The 14,429-nt window shown below is 36.0% G+C and overlaps 1 protein-coding gene across 1 annotated transcript; it reads left to right on the forward strand.

The window, feature by feature from the left end:
* The first annotated feature begins 6,811 nt into the window (after positions 1-6,811).
* LOC135157452 (uncharacterized) lies at positions 6,812-14,228 on the forward strand. Its single transcript, XM_064112799.1, has 4 exons — positions 6,812-6,830; positions 7,187-7,243; positions 13,464-13,841; positions 14,221-14,228. The coding sequence occupies exons 1-4, from the start codon at positions 6,812-6,814 to the stop codon at positions 14,226-14,228; spliced, it is 462 nt and encodes a 153-aa protein (XP_063968869.1).
* Positions 14,229-14,429: the final 201 nt, after the last annotated feature.

A 14,429-nucleotide genomic window follows, 5' to 3' on the forward strand; every position in this document is an offset into this window, starting at 1 on the left:
TTTAACTCTTGTAAGACAGGTGCAAGAGATTGAATAGTACTGCCTTTTACTCGGGTGTTAAATTTGTGGTGTTAGTTCAACACCTATGGGTTATATTACAACACCCTTGGTCGCTACTTCTACACTCTTTGGTGTTATGTTCAATCTATACGGTGTCATTCCAACACCTCAGGATGTGGTCCTGTAGGGGCACCCATTGGTGTCAATTTTAACACCCCAGATTGTACAGTGAAGATAAGGTTATTTGGAGTAGATATGGAAGTAGTGTAATTCAAACTGAGAATCTATGAGCTCAATCTCGAGGGTGCCATTTAAACATATCAGGGTGTGGTCCTGGAGAGACGCCAGCTGGTGTCAATTTTAACACCTCAATTTCTACAGTGTGCATCAGGTTATCTGGAGTAGATATGGAAATAGTGTAAATCAAATGAGAAAACCGTGAGCTCAATCTCTATGGTGTAACTGTTAACACCTCAATTTTTACTGTGTGCACTGTGCATCAGGTTATCTGGAGTAGATATGGAAGTAGTGTAATTCATATTGAAATCTGTGATGCTTAATCTCTAGGGTGTAACTTTTAACACCCCAGAGTATGGCCATGGAGTGACACCAACTGGTGTTAGTTTTAACATGCCAATTTAGTGTCATTTTTTTCAGTGTACATAAAGTTATCTGGAGTAGATATGGAAGTAGTGTATTAAAAATGAGAACCGGTCAAGCTTAAACTTGTGGGAGTGTATTCAAATTTGAATGAAGAGTCACATGTACCCACGCATGCCAGCAACGTGATACAATCATTGTATTTCTCTCCTTGTACACTTATACTCTGTTCACCAAGGCACTCATTACTTACTCTCTTGCAATCCCTTATATTCTCTCTCTCTCTTTCTCTCCCTCTCTTCCATTCCTTTTTCTTTCTCGCTCTGTATCTCCCTTTTTCTCTCTCTTTCCCTTGTTCCTTTTTTTCATTCTCTTTTTTTTAATCTCTGTTTTCCTTTTTTTAATTGTTCCGTTTTCTCTCTTTTTTTCTTCTTTTTCTTGTCCTCTTTACTGTTCCCTTCTTTTCTTCTTTTATCTCACTCTCTATCCTTTATCACTCTGAATATCTTTCCCATCCACATTTTCCTTGATTATTATTTATCTTTTTCACTTTTTTTTTTAATGTAAAAATACTTCGAAATACTACATTATTGTATTCTAATAATGAATCATTATTCCCCTTTCATTTTTTTTTCTGGTTTTGATTTCATTCCAAAGATGTGTTTGTAATGAGTTAAATAAGATCTTAATCAAAATGTGATTTGCAACACATCATCACATCCGTCTCTCATAAATTATCATATTACAGTCGCCTGACAGCAATCACAATCACACATCAGATGTAATTAGTCGAGACATGCAGAGAGTTTGCCTTTTATACTCCAGAACATGTTATGCATGCAATTCGCACCCTACCCATTAGTAAACATATTCTTAATGGGTGAATGCAATCATTCTGGAAGACTCGTGCAGTGAATTTAATTAGAAAGTTGGGTATTGCTTGTTTCTCTTTCTACTATGTCTACATCTACTCTTGATTCTGCAAAAATTTCTAGATCACCTTTTCTATGAAATTCTACCTTTTAATGCATTTTTAGTATGACCTTGGAGAAATAATACACAAGAAAGATTTTTGTTTTCTTCCTTCCATCCCATTGAAGTAGGTCTATCATGATCTTCTCTCTGACTGTACCACTTGTTTTTTTACCATTATTTTCATTGGTATTATTGTCACTTTATTGATAGCAAATTAACAAGACTGAACTGTTTTGTTGTTGTTATTATTATGTCTGTCTGACTCTCTCTCTCTCTTTCTTTTTTTCTTTGTTTGTTTCTTTCTTTTTTCCTCCCTCCCTCCCTCCCTCTCTTACAAACGCACCCCACACACATATATACATGTGCATTGTTCTGCCTGTATGCCATCTCTCTCTCTCTCCTATCCCCCCCTCCCTTCGTTCATCCTATCTACCTGTCAATTTTTTCTATATTGCCGTGATGCCAAAGATGTCCCTTTTTATACTCCTCACAATTTTTTCCTATGAAGATATCTATCTTTCTGCCCTCTGGTCAGTTTTATTTTCAGTCTTATATGTACCAGGTGTTTTCATATTTTGCTTTCAGCAGTATGAATTTCACATTCTATTTTAAGTATTATAGAAAAGGTGTTAAAAAATGCTTGTATATTTTGGGATTGGGAAAGCAACAAAGCAATATACATATTTTCAAAAGAAAAAAATTTGCTTTGCAATCACTGTAAGAAATATTTTAAGTGTATGCTTTATGCGGAATGTTTGAATATCGTATGATACATCAACTTATTCCTGAATAAAATCTGTTCAAGTTAAGAAGTGAACATTTTTTTGCAGCAAAATGTGTTTATTACAATGGAACATGCAAAAGGTATACTCAAACATTCCATGCACCGATGTTCCTGCTAATTCCAAAGCCTGCATGCAAATAACAACATGCTATTAATTACAAGCGTGTCGCGATGATACAGCTTAATTACGCATGCACTGGTGGCCTAAGGACTTCAACGACTTCAGCAGATAAAGCCCATAATTTGCTGTTGCTCCACGTAATATTGTAAATGAAGCCCTGGTCGAAAGCAATGAAGCCGATATTGACTTAGGCAATCAATAGAATGAAGGCTTCAGTATGCAGCATGGGTAATTAGAGTCATGTTTACGACGATGATGATGGTAAATTACATTAGTAGAGTCATTTTGCTCGTTAAATTGTGACCTTGTTTGGGTATTTTGTCATGCATGTGTTCATAGATGATTGTGTTATAGCGAGAAAGAAGCAATAATTTACTTTGGAGGGTATTACAGAAAACACTGAATCTTGATTACTGGAAATCTTGTATGCAATAATTGAAAAGATTTATTGGGCTTTTGTATTTTTTTAAAGCTGTTATTTCATTTGGACAGAGGCAGTTAAAGAGAAATTCCAGTAGTTGCAGTAAACACTGATTTCATGAGAAAGTCTGTAAAACCAGGCTTAATTGTCAGTATATCATCGAGGATCTAGATCTGGTACAGTTACATAAACTGAACTTTGTGAAATCTTGAAATCTACGCTGCATAATGTTCAGACTGAACTTCCCCAACACAGATAAGCGCACGTGGGACAGTGTATACTCTTTGAGCGTCGGGCCCGACGCTCTACCCGAATCCTGTGCTTATTTGCTGATTTCTCAGCAATTACACAATTTCTTCCAGAATCCTTTGGCACATGCGTTTTATTTATACAAACAGACACTTTGGTGGTCATTTCATTAGATTCTGTACGAACTCATTTTGATATCGTTACCAAAACTAGCATTTACCTTTAACCTGATTTTGAAGGCGTTACACTAGCAATTACACCTCATCTATGATTGTATACTTATCTAATTTATCCTGATATATAAAGAGATTTCTAAAATGAGTATATATTTGATTAGAATATTCTGCACGTAAATTTATTTGATCAATTTTTTTTTCATTTACAAGAGAATACAATAACAATGAATAATTAACAATATAATATGTAAATTACAAGAAGAGAATAGTAACAAAAAGTAAAGCAAACATAAATCCTGAAGACGGACAAGATCAACAGCTAATGCCTGCTGATTACACCAATAGAAATATAATTTCTGCAAAGGGCTACCTTATTAGCAGGTGAAAAGAATATTAATATAATGATGCACATTAAAATACACTTCAACATTATTGACTAAATATTTGACTGAATCCACATTTCCCTGATGCTCAGGTACTATAAACAAATGTATACATATTTTCATCTTAATGCTAACCAGGCGGCTACATTCCTATCGATATTAAAGGGGGCTATGCATAATTACAAAATACATGCTTATGGATTGGAAATATGGACAGTATGAAAAACCCTCTAGGAGTTCATTTTCAACGAGAATAGCTGAAAATGAGAGAGAAATGGTCAATAAGAGAAGGCTATCTAGGGTAATGCATACCGGTCTTTATTGATTCGTAAAACGTAGAGTGAGTTTGTACACTGTTGAAATTTGAGAGGCTAGACGTGTCCAGGCATCAATAGCCTTATAAATCAATAGCACCATGGGAATAGACCGAGAGAGAGAAAAAAAAGGTAGGGTGGAAAAAAAATGTGCTGGTTTGGAAAGCTAGGAGGTGTTATCATCGCCCAAGGGCGTATGTGACATTTCTGTAACTATTAAGTCTGAGGTATTTTGCTTTTGTTGTGCTGATATAGGTGATCCTGGTTTTACCACTTATGCAGTTTTGCTCAAAACAATACGCTGGACGTTCATGCTAGCATAGTTTAATATTTGTTTTTAATAATGCAAGTGCCTTTTTAGGGGAAAGCATTTGATTTTTAAAGCAATCTTCTCAATTCAGTAATCCCAAAATCTAATTACAGATACTTTAATATACTTCAGTAAGGCTTTTCCAGTTGATTTGAAACAGTATCTTTGATATAAATTTCACCTGACCAGAAGTGAACTGTAGGCCCACCTTAAAAAGCACCCAATTTAAAAGTGTCACACCTAAGGTGAATATAAGAAGGGATTAGACATGAGAGTTGCAAGAGAATAACTGGAATATATACAATACCTGACCAGGGAATACACAGAAGAATAGAAACCCCTCACTCTCCTCTCGACATTTATGAATTATGAATCCATTGTTGAGTTGCCATAGCAACAGAGGAGTAAATTATGCACATCTTCCCGACTAAGTCGTGTCAGAGAAATAATTGTGAATTCTCCCAAGGAGAATCGCTTCCCACACAGAATATTAAATAAGCTGGATAAAAGTGAACTGTTTAAATAAAGGATGTCTAGAAAATTGATTTTTTTTTGGGGGGGGAGGGTATTCTTTACATAAGGTAGCTCTTTGTTTAAGTTTATTTGATGAATATATGGATAAAAATGTTATCTGTAATTAATTACAATGGCTGAACCATGGAATGAATAAAGAAAAGAACAAAAAATGTTGATTGTGATTCATATACCTCATTGTACATTGCATGTTTGCTTCAATCATCCATGCTTTACCAAGTGTTCATGATCCTCCTCCCGCAAAAATTATTGTCACTGAATTAATTTATATCCACAGCGTCAATGGGGTCGCAGATCCCTGTATGATGTTCATATTATGATTCTAAAATTGGCAACAAATTGACCCCATTTTCAATCAACGAGTTATCATACCATATGGTGCAACAATCAGCTTCTTTCACTGACGTAAGAGAATCAACCCGGGACTTGTCCCTTTGCCATACATTGTAGAATATTTGTTCCTATCCACATGCTCTGTTGTAGTTTATAAATGTGAAACAATATGTATATTCTACCATATATGTATTATTAAAATTTCCCAATATAAAAACAAAAGACAATTGCTTGGTCAAGGAGATTCTCTTACAGAAATTGTCGCCGGACAGATTTTACACCTTGAGCAGCATTGGAAGAAATATGAAATGGGGTGGGAAATATTTTATGAGTTTGTGTGGCTTAAAACTTCATTGAATTCCCAGTTGCACATATCATATAAGGCACCGTCGCAGTGGTCAGATCAGTGGTCTGATCATACTCAATAGATGTGTTCCTGGCCTCATATTCATCAATGAGTTCATGTATTAAATAGCATGTCCCTGTGAGCAGTTAAACATGAATTTAAAGTCACACTTAATTCCTCGTGAAACACATCAGATTATAATAATTTACCTTGCACTTTGCAGAATGAAGCAATGTTTAAGTGTATATTATTTTTGTAGGATTGGAGGGGGGTGGGGTAGCATAGTATATTTAGTAGCAGTCACTCTTTTCTTTTTCTCTTTATTCTATCTTTTGAAGAAATATATGTACTCTGTAAAATTTCATATATTTTAAATTGATCTAATAATGCCAACTATCTCGGTATTTCCATGAGAAATATGATTTTTCTACCCCACACCCTTAAGTGGCAGATTAATACATACCCTTCTAGAAAAAGATATAACCTCTATTGAATGTATAGGAATGGAAAAATTGGGTTGTCAGTGTTAAATTTGGAGACATATGCAATCTTTGAATATCATGGGAGGCGAAACCTTCAGGGATCTGTTCCCTAACCATGAAAAATTAAAAATAAATTGGATATCATTAGCTAGCCAAGCCCACACTTTCCTGAAGACATTAAAACTTATTACTCCCTGCCGCGCTTTGAAATCTAATTCAGATCTTGACGCGAGGGAGAGCGCTTCATGGCCAAGATGTTACAGCAATCATTAGTCTGGTGTATCTGTTTTGTTTGCTCTTCTACATAATAAAAATGCTGTTTAAAATTTACAATGCGGTCTACTCTATGAACCTAACAGTAGTTGGTTAACAGTATAAACAAACTTGTTTGATTTATTGAGAATGAATATTAGGTATTGAAAATGTGTTGTTTAAGATTTTAAACAATACTTTAACTGTTTGAAAAACCCATTGTAAGGTTCATATGGTAAACAGCATTGAATAAAAATTGTAAACAGCATTTTTACTGTGTAGTGATATGTAACAACTTGGATTTAATTTTTTTTTTTACATCTTTGTAGGTTTTATTTCCATTTGATCTATTGCCAGTTCATCTATTTATCAACTCGTCTACTATCATTTGGTCTATCATCAATTCGTCCACTATCCTCATAGTCTAATGCCATTTCATCCACTCACCATTTCATCTAATAACCAGCTGGTCCAATAGACATTTAGTCCATAAACCATTTGGTCTAATTGCATAAGTGTTAATTGGGCGAAATGAATGAAAAGAAAATGGGTATTAGACCAACTGGTTATTAGACGAAATGGTCATAGATAAACTGGTGATTAGACGAAGTGATTATTGGACAAATGGTTATTGAACCAAATGGTTGTTGGATGAAATGTTGATGGACGGAATGGCATTAGACTAAATGAAGGTAGACCATGTGATGAGTGGACCAGTTGGCAATAGACAAATGGGCAGTTTATCCTTTGTAGGTCCAGCTCTGAATTAAAACTTACGTTTTGAGTTCTTTGCATAGATGTGCCTATAAGTTTGCAATGATTTTTTTAAAGAGAGTATGGACCACCATTCTGTTTGTTTACAGGGCTACCCTGTTTTAATAAAAAAACAAATAAATATATGAATAGCTCTCCTGGACATTTTGATTATTAATTTCACTTTGTACAGTCTATATTGGTCATATAGTTATATATTAGTTACCAATTACCTATTGACCAATCACCATCCTCCTGCTTTCCTATTGGTTCATCTTTAATTACCTCTTCGTTCCTGCTTTCCTATTGGCTCAACCTTAATTACTTCTTTATAACCAACCTGGTTATATACCCAAGTTTTCAAGTGGATCATCATTCCTGATGACGACCAGAACACGCTGGTCGAAACGTCGTTAACACTTCTTTTCAGAGCTAAAATACAATCAAGAAAGAACAATAAACAGTCCTTTTCAGGACTACATACATGGTGTTTACCGTAAAAAAAACCTCCATTATATTGGTCATATGTCCACCTCTGTCTCCCCTTCTCCATCAACCCTTTCCCTCCTCTCTCTCTTCTCTTTCTTTCATTCTATCTCTGTATTAATTCCATCTCTTTCCTCTCTCACTTTCTCCTCTGATCTCTTGATATTATTAGTTCCTTTACCCCCCCCCCTCCATTTCTCTTTTCTCTCTCACACATAAACATGGCATGCATATAAAGTTTTACTCAAGCATATTTTTTTTCTCTTATCCTATACCTGTCTGTGGCATTGCTGATCAGATCACCTGGGCCATATGTCTGTCCACCTCACCTCACAACCAATTAACTTCTCTTCTTATTGCACCACAGCTTGCCTTTCTATCTTTCAAACTCAATGACTAGTTCATATGCCATGGGGTCATTCACACTGCACAATCATAATCTGAAAACATGATGGTCATTTACACTGCTGGTGAAAACTCACAAATTTGTGTCTTTATTTGTTAATTCCTTCATTAATTTCATCATGCATGCACATGCTGTAGCTAACTACGTGATAGCAGTGAAGCGATGATATTTACGTGACTGGAATTCATTATAAAACTTTGCAGCAAGTATGTTTATTGGAAAATAAAATAGATGTATTACTTTGATTTTCATTTGAATTCATCAGGTTCTCCAACCCAGTCATTAAAACACACTGGCAAAATGTCAAGCACATGCAATGTGAATGCAACTCTTATCTCCCTCTCTAACTTTCTCTCTCCACGTATGATCACATCCTTGATGATATATCCTCAATTCAGAGCTAAAAGGGCATAATCACTGCGTTGAATAGCATTTACTATTGCCCTCTTGCTTCTAAGCATACAGTATAACAAAATACGAAAATCATCTCTGAGCTGCGGATTCCCTCGTGCCGAATATGATATGCACGACCTTGTAAAAGGGCCTTGTAAAATGAATGCTACTTCCTGCCCTTGGAGTTTTGAAGCTTGTAAGGGTCTGTTTCGTACATGCTATCTGATGTTAAACCCTTACTGTGTCAGAGTATCAAATTGGCAACTTCATGTCAGAAACCCTAATGAGGAACCCTATATCCTCAATTGCACAAAACCTCTTCATATTTCCATCAATTGGAGGTGATTTTGGAGAAGTTATCCATAAGAATAAAAATGAAAAAAAAAAATAAGTAGGAAAAGTGACTGTCTGCATCTCTGAAATGCTATAGTGAAGTGGATGAAATTGATACAAAGTGGTCTTCCTTTGAAGGTATTTTCCAGTCGTTATTGATTACAGTCAAGTAATCTGTTTCATACTCCATTACTCATTTCTTTGAGCCCTATTCGGATGAGTGTTTTTAGTATTTTTTATAGTTTGTTTGTGATTTGTTTAATTGTAAATGAACTTTTCAAGGGTAATTGTAACCATGATATTGTCCAGGGCACATTTCACCACTTACGGATATGTTTCAATCAAGTTTATATTAAGGGTATATTTTTCTCAATATTGGTAAGGATTTATTTACCTGGAATTAATTATTAGGGGGTATTAAAAATTGAAATTTGTGAATAGGGCGTAAACTTTTGATGAATTAAAATTGTGTTTCGATAACTTTGACCAATTAAAATTGTTTTTAGCGATGGCTTTTAAAAACCATGGTCTGGCATGTTTACAGTGATAATTATAGTTAATTGGTTCCTAAGAGCGTTATTTCTTAAATTTTGTCTTCTGACACTGCTGAATTTGATTCAAAATCACCTCAGTATAGTTTTCAAGCATTATTAAAGTAAGATTTCGACTCCATTTTTGTTGTTGTTGTTGTTGTTGACCTTGTCATGACTAAAAGAAACTAGTCAAGTCCTTGATACACCATTAGTCATCTTGTAAATTCATATAAAATTGCCATTTGATTGTCATTCAAGACATCTGCAATTGGGACAATTCATCCCTTCCTGTCCGTGTCTCCGGACTGTAATTCTGTCCAATGAGAGAATTTGCGAAATCATCTCTTTTTCATGTGTCGCACATGAGCCCCTCATGGAGATATACCATCTTAAAGAAAAGAAAGCAAATGGATTTTGGGATCACTTCTTGTATATGGATTTGAAGGAAGATTTGGTGTGGGCAGGGGCAAGGGGAGAGGAGAGGAGGGTGTGGGGGGGGGGGCTTAGAACAAGGAAATAAGTCTTAAATACTAAATTGATCTGTAATTGAAACTAAGTTTGTAGAATTCGCTGAACTAGTGGCATATGAATATCCTATGAAGGTTTTTTGTTTAATATACTATCCACTCTCTATGAGTATGAATGCATATGAGTACCAGCTAAGGATGACGTCAGAATGTGACCTATTAAAATGAGTTCTGGGTATAAGAGCACCCTTCCTAAAGATGCCCCTCCCTCCTCCAACCTTTTTCCTAATTTTCCTTCCTGAACCAATCACTATCAACTAACATGGTCTTGGAATACAGGCCGTTACAAGAAGGTAGCAAAGGTGATTATAATTAGCTTCTTTCTCTTGATCAGTCAAGAAAACACCTGTAAGATGTATCTATTGAAGAGGTAATAAGGGGGGGGGGTGTAAATATTATCATCCCCATCCTTTTTTGCCCTTATTCATAAATTGATATTATTGAATTCACTTTAATGTTCAATATGATAAATAAAAAGAAAGTTCTAGGCAATGTGTAGAAATTAGATGTGGAAAAGTAGTGCTAAATTCAATAATGTGCTCAAATATTTCTTTTTTAATGTATTTTAAGTAGAACTACATATGTATGACAGATGATTATTAGACTGAAATGACTTGAACAAAACTTGATATTATTTCTTTTTAGTGCATCATTATCAATATCTTGTAGATATTGTCATTCTTACATGATTGAAATGAATAAAAAGTAAAATCGTTTAATAAAAGTGACACCTCCAAAAAAAATCTTAAAAAGAAGAAAGAACAACATGCAGTGAGGTCTTCAGGGAAGCAACACAAGACTACACATTTCCTTCTTCACAATTACTTGAAGACAGTCGAAAATCGGAGAGAACAAACCAATAACAGGCCTATTAGGGGACTGAGGATGTCGGATCTTAATATGGAAATTTCCCGTTACTCATTCTGTTTTCTTAGACACTCTCGCTACTGATCTCATATACCTCGAATTTGTAGCCAGGATTTTGCATATTGTAGCAAAAAAATCTTGGTTACATTTCCCTGGGCACTTGTGGAGACCTGAAGAAGGCCTAAGGATTTTGTCCTTCATCTTTCTTTCCTGATGGGTGAATCTACTTCGCGACAAAATTCTGTCTGATGTCTCTTCGTTTCGAGGCCTAATTCATCGATAACGGATCCGTTTGAAATGTTTTACTGAAGGAGTTTATTACGGCTCTCGGAGATGTTGATTATGCGAAGGATGAAACATTGAAGTTTGTCATGGAGGATAATCTTCAAGTCATCTGAGATATGGAAACGATATCAAGGAGGTATTACAGGAAGCTCTTGCAGGTCTATGAACTATCAATGACGGTTGTTGAACTATTGCACAAGTGATAGAGTATTTCATGGTTGACCTATCTTTGTAGAGCATCAATCGTTTTGGAGATTCTTCTGTTCATGTGACACATGAAACTGAATCACGAACTTGATTTACTTATGTAATTTGGTGGTTTTGAACGGTAATTCTATCTAACAATTGATTAATCACTGATATACATTTTGAAATGACAAGCATTTCTATTCAAGTTATATTGAAATTATCAGGGACATAAATTGTGAGATCATCATATCTTCCTGGCTATGATGCGGTTAAAACTGTTCTGTGATTAGATTGCCAACTCATTGCTGAATATAGATCATCTTCTACACATTCAGAAACATTTAGGATCAAACCCCGTCCTTGTTCCGAGGCTGAACGGCTAAAAATGCTTACTCGCTGCCTAATCCAACGCAAAAGCTGTATTAAGTCGCATGCCGTGCCTTTAAATCGGAACTAGTCATCAGGGGTAATTAAATGAACCAATCGTCTTCGTAGACGCTGAAAATGTTAAATGTTCAAGTCTTTTTTTCCTTCTTGTAAGAACCTTTTAAGATTTTGACGAGTCATCAAAGTTGGGAAAGTACTGGCAGAGAAAGAGATAGTGTTGCATTCATCATCTCACTTCATAGCCTACCACCTGACATTGCGGCTCAAACCTCACCATACCAGCTGATGCTATTGTCAACGTCATACCCTGTTGGGATCTCTCGTTCCCTCGCTCTCCTAATCCCCCTCCTCTACCTAACATCAGAAAACGTGATTTTAAACGTATGATTAATTGCTACTCACTTCTCCGAATCATGCTTCGCCAAGCTTTCACCCTGCGAGTAACCTGTTGGGACCTTAGCATCATATCTTCAATTTTGAGCTAAGTGGATATATATATCGAGCTATATTTGTAAGGTTCATTGGCAAAGGGTTAATCGTAGCTGGAAGGACAAAGGGAAAACCGTTGTTTTGAAATGTGTTGGAGTGTGGATTACCAGCTTACGTGGATTTAATGTGCTGTTCATAGGGGATTACTGTTTGTGTCACTAAGCGACTAATCCTGACACAATATGATAGCCACCTTGGGCTGGATTCCCCTTGAAACGTGCTGTTCATTGTGCGTGTGAAAGCATAGACATAGCGTGATTAGAACATGAGTTTAATTATCCTTTGTGTTGCAGAAACAACATTTTTTGGCAACGTTGATTCTCAAGAGCAAAATCACTCATTGTTGCTGCTTCATGGTGAATTCCTCAAATCTGTCAAACATTCTACTGAATGTTTTATTTGATGTTTCCTCAGCTATAAATAATTATGATTAGGAACAATCACTTGATTATTCAAGCAGCCTATTAATTTATTTAATTAACTTCTAATCAGTAATTGGCCTCTTTACACTTGTGAACTTGCGGTTATATTGAACAAACTTTTCAGTGTATTTTTCTCTCATGCTTCAAGTGCTAAAGGAGTCTTGACTGGCGTCTTGTGTTTTTTCCAGAAACGTCCTTCCCACTGCAAGGTGTCTGCAGGGACCTTGGAATGTAATTATTCACTTTTCTCCCAGAAATCTGCTCATCATCGCGTGTAAACTCCCCAAGGAAGTGTGTTCATGGATTGAACAATCTCTGCTAACAATACCCGGTCCCCTATCCCAAGACACTGCAGAGATACTGCTGCTTACTTTCTATCATTATTTGGGGAACGAGGGACATCGTCATGAATTAATAAAGAAAATTACTCATGTACAGTCTCGCTTCTCAAATACATACAATTAACAACAAAAAACAATCCAGGACATTTTTGTCGGAAGTGCCGCTAATAGCAATTAGCTTTGCTTGGAGTAATGTCAAAATTGCTTCCAATTACTCATATGCAAGAGTAATGTTAGCATATCAGGAAAGCCGAAGCTATTATTGATTTGCTTAGGCTGCATTACATGAGCAGAAAATTATTGTGTTTTTAATACTATGATGGCTAGTACAGCAAGCTCTTTCTCACGGACTTGGCAAAGGCAGCGTTGCATATTCTTTGAGATAAACTTGATACAGTGACCTCATATTTCTGCCTATGCATTATAGAAGATTTTTAGCCATTTGTTAACAGATCTTGTGGATCATTGTGCATCAATGCTCTCCATGATTGTTATACCCAAGAAGAAATTTAGCCATAGCAAAGGAATACATTGAGTTACCTATTCTTATCAACTGTAAGATTAACATATACCCATCTTTTTCCAGCAAAGGTCATAGGAGCTATCATGTGGATATCTTCAGTGGTTGGAAAGAGCAGTTTATGTTGTGTGATACTTCTAAAGGATTTCATCTTATTTTGAGCACCATGGTGTTCAGTCTGAAGTAACTTGTGTGTTTTCAATGAATTTTCCCTTGCATATAAAATTGTTTTGACAAAGGAAAGGTAAAGAGGCACATTCTTAAAGATGCCTCCCATCGTTACCAAAGGATACCAAAGGATGTGGTCAGTGGAAGTCACTGTAACTTTCTCAAACAACTCTTATTTTCTACAGAGAACTCCTCCACAGACAACACAACAGCAACATCAACAACATCATCAGCAACAGCAGCAACAGCCACAGCATACAACGACCCATCGTGTGACCGCAGCGCCGCATAAGCCTCTCATCCAGGACAGGCACGTGACGGGGGATGCAAGCCGGAAGTGCAACGGGCTCCATGCGTTGGAGAAGTCTCCAGAGATCAAGAAGGAGGAGAAGTCAGGACCGGTAAGTCCTTTCTGCTCTCTTGTGTGCTTTGTTGGTGATAGAAGGAGTGATGTGCAATGTTGTTTGTGTAAATTAAAAAAAGTTGGTCTTGGATCTTTTAAGAAGTTAATGCCCTTCTGACTCTTGAAATCAGGAGTTCTAACTCTGTAAGCCATGCTGCAGCATAAATAGTTTCAATATTTTATTTGTCTTATAAATTTTCTTTATTTGATTTCTAATGAAAGTGAAGCATTGATAGGTAAAAATTTCTTTATTTGGGAATCTATGATAATTTTGTTTGTGGTCAGTACTGAAACTCTGAAGTAGCTTGTCTGGAACTTGCCAAATATCTTTAGAGGTTATAAGTTTCTGACTCATCATAATAGATATAACTGGATATAGAAGATTCCAAAATTGCACAAGATTTAACTATTATCAAATTCTTGTTGGTTTCAATACAGATGATTGAATTGCGATGGTGTAGTCAATCTCCTTTCGTAAATTTGCTTGATGGCCCTATCTGCACATGCCAATAACAACAGTTTGTGGAGTTTTCACTCTCTTTGGAAACTTTTTTAGGGTCATGATTCACTTCTGGCTATCCTGCCAATCAGTGGGATAATTCATCATCAGATGTATGTCAAAACTTATTTAGCTATACATGCCGACT

This window comes from Lytechinus pictus, chromosome 18 (genome assembly GCF_037042905.1).
Source record: "Lytechinus pictus isolate F3 Inbred chromosome 18, Lp3.0, whole genome shotgun sequence".
Lineage (NCBI taxonomy): Eukaryota > Metazoa > Echinodermata > Echinoidea > Temnopleuroida > Toxopneustidae > Lytechinus > Lytechinus pictus.

What these genes read in the sequence shown, in the direction of transcription:
- LOC135157452 (XM_064112799.1), top strand. An exon ending in CAGTCTATATTGGTCATATA is followed by an intron (nt 7,244 to 13,463) that starts GTTATATATTAG and finishes AAAGGTAAAGAG; the next exon opens with GCACATTCTTAAAGATGCCT.